The 13,335-nt window shown below is 29.6% G+C and overlaps 1 protein-coding gene across 1 annotated transcript; it reads right to left on the bottom strand.

The window, feature by feature from the left end:
* Window positions 1–7,184: 7,184 nt before the first annotated feature.
* On the bottom strand, window positions 7,185–8,623 carry LOC124543332 (NADH-ubiquinone oxidoreductase 49 kDa subunit-like). The gene has a single exon (XM_047121531.1). It carries the CDS (start codon window positions 8,556–8,558, stop codon window positions 7,185–7,187), a length of 1,374 nt encoding a protein of 457 aa, XP_046977487.1. The 5' UTR covers window positions 8,559–8,623.
* Window positions 8,624–13,335: the final 4,712 nt, after the last annotated feature.

Below are 13,335 nucleotides of genomic sequence, written 5' to 3'. Positions count from 1 at the left end.
CGCCTTTATATGAAATTTAGACATTTGCGTGCAGTGTGCAGCCAGTTAGGTACTATTTCAAAACCGTATAAGCTATCATCAAAGTATTTTGCAGTAAACTTTGAACCTACAATTTAAATGACAAGCCTTGCTAGCGATCTGCTTCGAACTGTCGGCTCCAAACACAGGTTTAGACGAAACAATAGTTGTAATATGCAAAATATATGGACAAGTCGAAAGTGTTATTAAAAGGGTTGGGGGTGGTACGGCGTATCACTTACTTTAACAAATTTTGACACTAGCACGCAACGCCTTTACTGATTTAATTTAATATGCGTATATTAAAACGTTCTTTAATCAGTTTATGTTTAGGTTCTAATTTTTGATAAGCTTTAATTATAATATGAAATACAATATTTACAAGTACATGCATAATGAACGGTGAAGCTTAAACATACGGAGTATTAATTAGAAGGAAAATTAGAAGACAATGACTCAAAGAGGAGAGATCTGTTATAATTAATAAACAAAACTAATGAGCGGCCAAGGGTATTTTGAAAATATTAATCTTTATCTGTATCTTTAAAAATCTTGAAGTTAATACTTGTTGATTTCCAAGTAGGATATTATATAGATATTATAGAGATATTATATACGTAAATAGATATTTGTATTTAACTAAAATAACTGCATTTATAAGTGTTGAAAAAGAGTAACTACTGAGTTTCTTCCGGTTCTTATTGGTAGAATCTACTTTCCGAAACGGTGGTAGCTTCTCTTAATATATTTGTTAAATGACGAATCAAAAGTGTTTGTAAAAGCTTACTTAAATAGAGAATTTTGATTTAAGTGATTTTGATTTTGTATTTTAAAATCAGTTCCAATTTGATATCAGTAAGCTATACGTATAACTTCAGGTCTTAGACCTTAATTAACATACATTTTGTCAATACAATTCAAACTACGAGGTACAGCTAGCGTGCTATATTAATATTTTTATTGAGTATTAATCAAGACTAAGATAATAATTAATCGTAAAAAAATTACAATACATTATAGGTTTTCACTATTCTAGCTCTTCGGAAACGTTTATAAACGTTTATATACCATTACTCACTAAATCCCAAAATACATCAACAGTATTAACGCACATTTTAATTAACCTTTTTAATTAACGAATACATAATTAATGGATTTAAAATAAATTTTAATCTACATTGGATTATGAAAATTTATCAGTTTCGTGTAACATAAGCTTTAAACCGATTAAAGTATTTTCGACTAATGACTACGATTAAACCAACGCAAAGCATTTTATCACTATATAAATTATAATTACTTTACCCCAGCTTATAAATAATATTGAAAATAAACTTCGATCATTTTCTGCTATATTTTCATATTCAAATGATTATATTAATAAGCCTTCCTGGAGAAATTATCGAAATGGTGATGACCTCATTATTAGAAGTTTGTCAGATATACAATACATGCTAATGAAACTTCTTAAACACTGTGCTAAATCTCATTCTAATATGTAAATGAAATTAATGAAAAGACTTACAAATTCTACCCATTTTTTACAAATTTCTTCATTAAAAATCACTTTTTGTTTGTTTTTTAAGGTATCACAATAGTTCTTGTCTCTAGGACAGATATTTCTTAATTCCTACCATAGAAAACTTATATGAACTCATTAAAAATATCATAAAATAGTAATAATAATAACGTATCTGTTTGTCCCCTATAGTACTTCTAAACTTCACAACGGAGTTTAATGAGAATCACAATTTAATATAGTGTTTCTTCTTTCCTTCCTTTTAAGTTTTATTTGCTTAATGTTTTGTAATTTAATGAAAAGCAGTAGATAGCATTCGATATATTAGGCATGAGTGACGCATACTAAATAGTAAGATAATATATATCTACGATTTAATATAGAGGCGTTACAAAAAATGTGAATACAGACTACTTAGTGGTAGGGCTCTGTGCAAGCACATCGATAGATAGAAATACTTAGTATTGTCGTATCCTTTGAAAGATGTGTGACGTGAACCATTGTCATTACATACACAAGGGACATGTTAACTTAAATATCGTTCCAAAGGCTAGTATCCATAAAGCTATGATGTAAGGAATGCTTAATACTTCTTACTAAAAAGTTAACCAGCTACATAAATCAAATAATTTAACGAGTCTGCCTCTGATTTAGGCCGCTTGTAGTCAAGACAAATAGCTATGATTTTATAAGTCAATTTAATTTTGCAATGATATCTTAAATATAATTTGAAAATTTTAAATTTAAAATAGTTAACGCATAAATCTTAACCGTTTGGGTTGGTGGCAAGAGTGCTAGTAGCATTTCTTGAATTCATTCTTTGAATCGCATTTCAATACTTCGGGTATATGAACCAGCCATCCTATCACCAGTGGACGCAATAAGGCGAGGTGTTATACTTTTAATAACATTTTTGCACCGCTACTCCAAGGGCCAAATGTTTCGACAGCAAATTGGACAAAATACTAATTTGACATAAGAAATGAATATTTAAATATTTTTACTTCAGCACTTTCCAAAGCGGCACTGGCAGCTTGTCAACGCATGTAGCGTCCCACACAAGGACCCATCCTCGTTCCCACGCTACCAATATCTGTTCATTAGGTCTTTTACTATTATCACGACTGATTTCACGAGGCTACTTAAGAACAGGAACGTCGATGGTGTTAACCCTTTTTACTGTGTCGGAATGACCTACCTGAATTATTACTAATACTAAATATCTTGCAATAATAACTAACAGTAGTAAGACTATTTTATTTTGATTTTTTTATTTTGTTTTACACCATTTGATAAAAATTAAATTAATTTTAAGATAAAAATATATAAATTTCTTACTCACTTGAAACATCAAACATAAATTACAATAATTACATACTAATATTTTCATTACAATGAGTTATACATTAAAAACAAATACAATTCTGAATTAATGTAATGTTTATTTATAGAATGATATTTATTTATAAATCTATAAAATGCAATAATTGAAATATTCAAATTTAAATTTCACATTGATGATTATTAACATTCATGTCATAGTTATTAGTGTTAATAAAATCCTACTTATTTTTACATAATCCTGATTTTATCTTATTTCATTATAATGCACTCAAATGTGAATGCTATAATAATAAAGCTAGGAGAGATGTACAAAGACAGACTTCTCGCTAAAAAGTGGTCATATATTTATTACTATAAAATTATACTATTAAAAACTGTATTTTTGCTCTTCAATATGTTTCTTATATTCAAAATGTTTAATAACTCAAAATTATTCTTTCGACTTCATCAAATAATATAAAAAACTTTTTTTATACTTTATACCACGAACTCTAATATTATAAGGTTACTTACAAAATTACTGATGACTCTCCCAACCAAGGATATATCCATTATGATAATTATTTAGAAGAAACTTCAAATATTATAGCTGTGTTAATTGTCAAACACTTAAAAGACCCATCACCTAAAGAGCTGAGGACTATTTGACAATATCCTGAATAAAAAAATCATAAAAAGGATTTCGTGTCTGTAGGCCAATAATAAAGTAGTCGAATGCGTGCAAAAGAAATCCTTACACTAACCACAAAGAAACGCGGCCCAGCACGAACTGGAATTCCATTTTTATGCTCACATGCTGAAAGATAAAATCTATCGTGGCTTCACTAGACTTAGTGGCATTTATCACGAATATCATAAAAAGTTTTATAAAAATATGTGTCTAAGTCGACATTTGATATAAGTTAGATTGAGTTTCACATAGACCTTTAATGCCCTTTGGTAAAAATAAAAATCCAACTTATGTTATACAAATCAATACCGTTTAAAAATAAATAATGTATGCGTATGTTATATAAGATCGGTCTCATACATGGTCTTTTCAAAAAAACTTTCAATTTTATAGAGCTTTCTGATACATTGAAATTCAAAATAAAAAAAATCCAGTAAAAATAGACTTTACTGCGATTTTTAGTTTGGGATAGTCTTATCTTATTTTACTTGTTTTTTTATTATTAATTATTTTGTTAAAAATTACACTTCCAACATATCACTGTTTTCTCAGAATTATATTTAAATAAATGTTTCAATAAAGAATGAGTGGATCAACGGCTAGATAGAGAATGAAATAACCTATTCTTATACAGAAAATATTAAAAAAATATGAAATACATAGTCATGATTGCCTGTGTATAAAATTAAACATATGCGTTATATTCCATATTTATCATAGTGTATCATATTATTTCTTATCTGATTAGTAAAGTGGACCGAATATGCGACCACCAGCCTTCGAGGGGAGGCCAGTGGCTGAGTCGTCCCTCCTTCCACTAATGAGTCAGTATAGTCTGGAATTAAACAACTGAACGGAATAAAAGCTTCAATGGTCTCGTGCCACATTATAACCACATATCCTTAAAATCAAGTCTCTTTTCCTCTGAGTTCTGACAAATTCATTCAAAAGCCGCAACGAGGATGCGTTATGTCTAAATGATTCCGTAGTCCCTCGAATTATGACAGTCAAAAAAGGGGTTTCGATTAGGTAAGAAACCAAAAATCCGTATTTCCTTTACAAAACCGGGTAGCTTCGAAAGACTTTTATTGCGACATACCATATCAGGATCACTAGCAATATTTTAATCGGTAATAGTATTTGTCATAGTATTTGCACACTTTCATTAATATTTAGAGCTATACGAAAAGCAATCTTATTTTGACCGGTCAAGCCGACAGTTCATGATTTCATAGGAGTTTTCAAGTATTGCTATTGGAAACAGGTCAATGGTGTTAAATTGAGTTGCTTGATTGAGGTGTAGAGTGAGGCTCCTAGGCTTGAGGCAGCTAGCATGACGGTAACATAAACTTTAATCTATCCAAAAGTTGGAGGGTCGCGTAAAGTCCAATTTTATAACATTCCATTTCTATAATATATAACATCTCAAACTATTAAAAGTTTTATTTTAAACATTTTTCTTGTTGGGTCAACAACACAGTGACCTTGATATTGACATTGGTTCACCAAGTTAAATTACACAAACGCTGTTACAACTTTTATTCATTTCTATCAAAATATTTCCATTCTTCTAAGATCAAGTACGACGAAAACTAATCCAAACTATTATATTCTTCGAACAATTATAAGATATACGTGGTATGCGATCGATTAGCTTTAAAATTGCATTAAAAGGTGAGTTTGGGGGCTGTTCTTCACATTACACATAAATAATAAATATGGTTATGATATGAATGAGGATGGTAACGGTAAAGTTAGTAAATCTTCACCCAGGATTATAAATTCAAATCCATGATAATTTGATTAAATTTACATGTGCTTATTTTATGGTTATAATTCGTATACTGGACAGTGAATGAATATAATATATTATGTACTGTCCTCACAAAGCGGAAAAAGTTTTGCAGTAGGCCATTTACAATCTGTTACTTTGCTTTATTTGTATGTCTAATAAAATTAAATCTAATCCTTCGGTCTTTTCAATCAATTACATCGATTTTAAATTCAATTTCGAAGCTTATCTAATTATTATGTATAAAATTGAAACAATTCTCGGTGGAAATTGCAAAACCATTTTATATTTATGGTGGAAAACTGTTCGTAAATATATTATTAAGCATATTTATTTACCTAATGCTAATCTATAAAGGTTATCCTGTGTAATGGGTTAACGGGCAGATAAACAATATTATCAATAAAAGCTGTTCTCCTAATCAATATTTACAATAAGCTCCACAACTTACAACTACAAAATTTATATCGAGAAAAGTAAATATTCGACAGGCTTTAATTTTATATACTTATCAATTTATTAATATTTTGAGAATATTGGAATATTTTATTTAACTTGTCAACTGAAAGAGAGTAATTAGCTCTTAAATATCGCTAAAAATCGCTAAAAATATTGACCTATTTGCACACTGTAGTTATATGTAAATTAATAAAAACTATTTAATGAATCTATATGTATCCATAAAACTGTTTATACTTTTGTAGCTTGTGTTATTCTATTGATCGTGCAATATAACTTATCCTTATTGTGTTATGTTAGTAAAACATAACATAATAAGTGACAATATGTGTGAATGTTAAGTTAAAAACTTGAAAATTTAATTATTAAAAATTAATTAATCTACGATATTAGTTCAATTATAAAATAGTTAAAATAGAAATATTTATGAACTTATTAATCAATCAAGTTTAAGCGTGAATTATTATGTAACCAAAAATACCCAAAATGAATTTATAAAACTATGTAATCAGAATCTAAAAAATACCTGAACGACGCAACAGTCAACCATTTTGCCATTACACCGGATTCTTCATAAAACGAACAGATGAACACGTTTTCTAAATTATGTCGCAAGTACGAATTTGTTACACTATTTCCGCGTATAGGACATGTCGGCTGACTCACAATAAAATGTTTTGACTGGCTCGTAAGTTGATTCGTGTCATTACGATAGGAAGGCATGTTCGCTATAGTCCATAAAAAAGAACGTATCTTGCATCGCCTGTAGTTACGTGAAAGATAATGAGACGATTTTTTTGCCGAAATCAAACATTTGCAAAATATCATGAAACATAACGTGTATTACATCTACATATATAATGTGTAAAGCTGCATACATTTGTTGTTGCTAATTTTCATTGATATTAAAATTATGAATTATATATTTAGTGGAAAATCAAATATTGTCAAACAAAACAAAGTAAAAAATGGGTACTAATATAATCAAGCATTCATATCAAAAACATGCAAATGATTTCTCCTTTATACGTACAAATGAACATACAGATAAACCTTTTCCTTAAAAGAGAGTACGACTTAGCCCAACAATGGGACATTATGTTCTCTTTTACTTTTTACATGTTTTTAATTTTTATTGATATCTCATATAGATAAAATACCAATACAAAAGTCATAACATCCACAACCAAGAGTTTAATATCCAATAACATCTATAGGTACGTCATTTCTCATGAAAGTAACTAACCTTCATCACAAATTAATATCATTTATAAAAAAATAGGATTTTGCGTCTCAGATACGTCAAATAATATTAATTTCTTTATTACTACATTAAAATTTATAACACATTCGAATTAGGACATAATATATATAATATTACTTCATCTATCTATATCACCAAATACAATATCAATAGTTGCAATTAGAATAGATATATCAGCCAGCATTAATCCTTTGCCCATAAAAGATAAAGCTGCCAAATGATTATAAGAGCAAGATCTTATACCAACACGATAAGGCTTTGAGGTGCCGTCAGCTACCATGTAAAACCCCAATTCTCCTTTAGGACATTCAACAGCAGTGTATGTTGCTCCTGGAGGTACTATGTAACCTTCTGTGCACAATTTAAAATGATGAATAAGCGCCTCCATCGAAGTTTTCATTTCAGCACGCAGCGGTAAAGATATTTTTGAATCATCGGTCCTTATTTCGCCTGCAGGCATTGTATCAATAACTTGATTTATTATTCTTAATGACTGACGTAGCTCAGTCAGTCTAAGAAGATGGCGGTCGTAGCTATCACCCATTGTTCCAACCGGGACATCAAAATCGTACAAATCATAGCCATCGTACGGGAAAGCAATTCGTAAGTCCCATTTAACACCCGTACATCTCAGCATTGGTCCACTAAATCCATGGTATATTGCTTCATGTGCTTTCACAGCACCGATTCCAGCAGTTCTTGCATAATATAATCTGTTTCCTGTTGCTATATCTTCTGTTTCGTCACACCGTTCCCCCAATTTCATACAAAATTCATGGACGTCGTCAAGAAATCCTATAGGAATATCTTGTGATACACCACCAGGCCTAACGTATGCGCAGTGAACTCTGGCACCACATAGACGTTCGTGTAGTTCATAAATTTTTTCTCGTTCTTCACACATCCAGAAAAATGGTGTTATTCCACCCGCGTCAAGGATCGTTCCAGATATATTTAAGAGATGATTGGCTATGCGGCTAAGTTCGCTGCATAATACTCTTATAGCTTTTGCTCTAGGTGGTACTTCTATATTAAGTAGTGTCTCGACGGCAATTGCAAATCCCTGTTCATTTGCTAAAGTAGACACATAGTCGAAACGGTCAACAAAAGGCAGATTTTGTGTGTAATGTTTATTTTCCATTAATTTTTCTGTCGCTCTGTGTAAATATCCGATATGAGGATCTGCTCGAACGACTGTTTCGCCGTCTAATTCTAGGATTAGTCTCAGAACACCATGAGCGGCTGGATGCTGTGGTCCAAAATTGATCCACATATTCTGTAATTTACGCTCGACAGGCCTGACTCTTGAATGATATATAACTTTATAATATTTCTCAATCTCTTCCGTGGGATAAATCGCTACTCCTTCAAACTGTTTACAAAAATCAACGTCTGGAGCCCACCGTTTCGAGTTTAATAACAAACATGTTTTAAAACCTCGAACATGTGATGCATAGCGGACCATCGGAAAACATTTTTTAAACCATATCATGATCAATACCTTTTTTATTTACAAACAAATATTTATAAAATTAAAAATATATATGTATGCACGTATATATTTATTATTCTATTAAATAGTTTATTTTAAATTCTTGTCATTAAGCAATAAATTGAGTTGTCAAATGTACGACGATATGACATTTGAAGCAGAACATTATATATGTACTCTTTGGATAACACAGAGGTGGTTGCTTTTTTTTCATTTATTTATTAAATCAAAAGAGAATATATATATTCGCAACCCATGATATAAATAAAAAACTAGTTTATAAACTGAGACGTCATTTATTACAAAAATTTAATTTTATAGTAATTTAGGTTTTAACTGTTTTAAGTCGCTGTCCGTATTGCAGATTTGACTTTTCTAAAACCATCTCCAAAAACTTATAAATACGTCATTAAAATTAAAAAGCACCCTTTAAAGAAACATAGTTTCGTAGGTTATTTTCTCATGTATGTTAGGTCAATTAATTATTTTCTTTAAAAATATTTTAGTACCGTGAAAGCTATCGAGAATCAAAAATGATAATCAAAGGTTACGTTTAAATTATATTACTTTTTGAAATCGGTTTTGTTTTTACAAATGGTGGAGTTGGTGAGGGAAAATTACCTTCAGAATAAATATTAGTTATTATTTTCAACAAGAGTTGATAACGAGTAATCATTTGATATTTTGTCAAGATATCAACAATTCATTCACAGTTTTAAGAACGGATCACTGACAGCTATTTGTAAGCTTATATATTTTATAATTAACGAAAAAGAAGCGGTTTATTACTGAAGGGGATAATTAACAATATATAATATATATTTTTAATATTAACAGCTTCGTTGCTATGGCTTAGTACTTTATTGATTATAACAACATAATTATATGATTCTCTTATCCTTTGTCTTTATGAAAAGATACGTTACGTTACTATATAAATAATAATATATAAATGTGAAATTTAACTATATAATATAATGTACCTAAGCCATGTTCACCAATCCCAGCAAACATCATCGAATTCGTAAACGGAACCATAAAAACAATAGGTATCGATAACTAATATAATATTTGCTTACCTCTGTAACGTCTTCGTTCTCTTCTGCACAGTTATATTTAACAAACGCGAAACGTAATTGATTCTCAAAATGTTCCCGCGCTTCGGTCCTATCGTTGTCACTTTTTGCAGCCATTGTTTTTTTTTTTGATAAAGGTATCACATATTAATTACAAATAGTATTATATATACTATTGAAAATAATTTAAACTTATGGGATTTTATATTATATTTAACCAACTAACCGTAGAAATAAACGAGCTGCAATCGCAATCCGTTTTGTCAATATTGTAGGTGTTGATAGGATGTGTAAAATTATCGATAAAACAAACGAGGTGTTTCAAAAGGTGTCAGTTATATCGAGTATTCGGGGTGGCAATTAAACAAAATAATATCATACGTACATTATAACGTATAAGCGCTTTATTAAAATACCGATGAAATTAATTTTAGAGTATCTTTCTAATTGGTAATTTAAAAAAAGATCATATGCATCAAATGAAATCAATGAAAATTAGTTAATTTTTTATTATAGTTACACAGTGATACATAAAGAACACACTCTATGATAAAATTAAAATATAATATCTTCAATTAACATTGTTAACAGAGTTACAGATTAACTCAACATCCTTTGTTCTAAATTTAATATTTTTTTAATACAGCTTAAATTTTTCAAGCTTTTAAGCATAACAAAATATTTTGAATACAAACTTTTTTAATTACTTATCTATTATAATAAAAGAAAGTGTTTGTAGAAAAAGAGCTATATTTTTTCTGTTTCTTTTTAACTGTAATTATTATATAATAATTTTCTGTTAAAGTAATGAGGCGGAATTTAAAAAAGAATCCAAGTTTGCTAATTAATGAAATCTAAACATACAATAATACATATTAACAAAAAAAGTAATCAAAGGGTAGTAAAACATTTAAAGCTATTTTTATACAGTTACTGGCATAACAGGCATTACATCATCGACTAGCACTAGCATCTCCAGTCGTGTTTAGCGGTCTTTGCCGCGCTAATTAAAAACAAAATGTAATTCGTACTTAGTGTCGTAAAAACAATAATAATTTGAATTGGTCTTTTCACTATTGTATAAAGTTAAATTTTAAAAAGATGTATCTGATGTAAAGATGATCTCCTTTATCCCAATTTTATTTGTTGTCACCGCAGAATCTCACACATCTCACAAGTAACATTCTTTCTAACCATATCTTCTTTCACACAATCCATCCATCGCTTCTTTGATCGTCCATCCACTTCCATGTTCAAGACATGGTATGATATTCAAATACAATCGTAGACATCCAGATGATGTGTTAAGAATTAGTGTAAATTAATTATAATATTAGACAATTTCAACAATTTGGTATTTACGGTCAAATTATGAAAATATTAAACATTTCTGATTTCAGTTTTTAATTTAACATTACATGATAGAATTTGATTCTTAATATATCTCATCATGCTACAACAGCATCATGGTACAACAATAGCTACTATATAAATTGATCATTTAAATAGACATGTTGTTGATAATTTTTGCTCCATTTCAACACGACCTATATTAATGATAGATAAGTAGTAATCCACTTTGACTCTACATAGTAGCTATATAAAAGAACCACGAGCGTATTCCAATGTAATATGTTACATAAGACTTTTCAATTATGGTAAGTAATGGCCTGTTATGATATAAATTTAAAGACTCATTTTCTTTATCTCCTTAAAGAACTAACGAAGCAAGTAAGAACAGAACATATTGTGTTCACGTAAGTTTTTATATAATAGCAATGTATACAGATACCTACCCTCATAAAACAATTTCGCTTATACTCTTATCACAGCTATGTATCGATTTATGTAAAATATGCGAATCAAATAGTACATATTTATAGTTTAGTTAGTCATTTCATGAATACTAGACTACGAATACGAATACTTAGATACTTCACTATATATTTTTACTAAAGTCGGTACTAGGGGAAAGATTTCTATAAAGTTGATATCGCAACATTATTTTCATTTGTACCTATATACTATATTAAGAATACCAACAGTTCATAAAAAGGTTAAACAATAATACATACCTTATTAATCTCGTCCTCCGTCAACTGCTTAGTCTTCGTCGTGTCATTGTCAGCCATAGTTATAGCTAATTGATACCTTCGTTTTGATAAATGAACGTTGTGCTCATAATTTTCCCCAAAACTGTTCTAATTAGACGTCATAACTATGAAATTAAATGAAGACAAAGAACTTTAAATACAAAAAGTCATCCGATATGAGGTGGAGGTAAAAAACAACTGGTACACATTACGGGGACTTTTGAAAGGTTTGTTAAAAGAAGTAGAAAGTAAAGGCAAATTAGAGTAATATGGTTTATTAATGTTAAAAGTAATTTTGTTTTGATGCGGTCGTCCTGCGGGCGGTGGCGTGCGGTCACGCTCGTGGCTGGCACGAGCTGGCACCGGTGACATCGCTGGCGACATCGATTCCCTTTTCATTTTAAATGTAATCCGTATATCTTACAATATTCACTTAAAACTGAATACATTGTTTTGTTCAAGGACAACGTGATGTTGTCAATTCAATAAAATAAAAATAATATTTACGATATACTATATGTATAATTACGGTAATTACTCCTGACTAATTTTCAGTCATTGGTTACTCTCACCTACAATCCGATTTAAAATCTATCTAACAGATATTTCATTTATAACTAAGGTATAGAAAAAAATCTTTTGAAAATATAGATTAAACGAGTAGATTTTTATAAACACTTGTATTGTCATAGCTCTCACCAAGACTCTTACTCTTTTCTAACATTTAAAAGAAACAATCAATGTAATACAATTAATTATGTATATGTATTACAATATATACTTTTTTTTCGTCTGTAACATCTTGTGTTGAGTACACAAATGCACCTTTTCTATTAAATTGATTTTAAAAAACATTCAATTTTATGAATTGTGGATAGTTATTAATGTCTGCGGAATATTAATATAGAAACGACAATATTGCTTAATGAAGGTTTTATTGACTTTGTCGAGTTCGAAACTTATACCATAAGTAACTAACATAATTATTAATATTAATGTTTTAGTTAATTCACCTACTTTGAAACAGTTTGAAACATATTTACTTGCCTTAAAGTAGCACGAAGGCAATCTATCATTAGTGAAATGAAAACAGATTAAATATATTATGTAGAGTTCCTACAAGGCCTTGTGCCAAAAGACATAATACTATGAAAATAACCAATATTGGCCGTATGACACATCAGAATCAATTAATATATTTGTAACCGCTCACGCTGCGGAGCTGAGTCTTCCTGTCAGGGATGAGAAATTCAAGGAAGTTTTGAATACAGTGATCGCATTGAAATCATTTTAAAAGCATTGCAGCATTGGTTACATTACGATCATTACTGTTTAGTGCTATATAACTTTTTTGGACAAATATTAAGCGGGGTAAAAACTATACATTTTCTTTTAAACATTCAAAATGTGCGTTTTATGTAATAAGTATGTGTACTTAGTATTAAACGAAAACTAGAAAATAATTTTATTGTGAATAAATTGTATATTCGTAAAATCTCAACATTAACACTCTAAACAATAAAATATAAATATATTTTGTACTAAGAAAGAATTAAGAAATAAAAACCTAAAATCCATCCTTTTGGGAAAAGATTTAATAGACCAAAT

This window comes from Vanessa cardui, chromosome Z (genome assembly GCF_905220365.1).
Source record: "Vanessa cardui chromosome Z, ilVanCard2.1, whole genome shotgun sequence".
NCBI lineage: Eukaryota > Metazoa > Arthropoda > Insecta > Lepidoptera > Nymphalidae > Vanessa > Vanessa cardui.
Note: the sequence above shows the minus strand (reverse complement) of the source record. Positions and strands in the feature narration are given on the sequence as shown.

What these genes read in the sequence shown, in the direction of transcription:
- LOC124543332 (XM_047121531.1), bottom strand. Translation starts at nt 8,558, where the DNA reads ATGATATGGTTTAAAAAATGTTTTCCGATGGTCCGCTATGCATCACAT.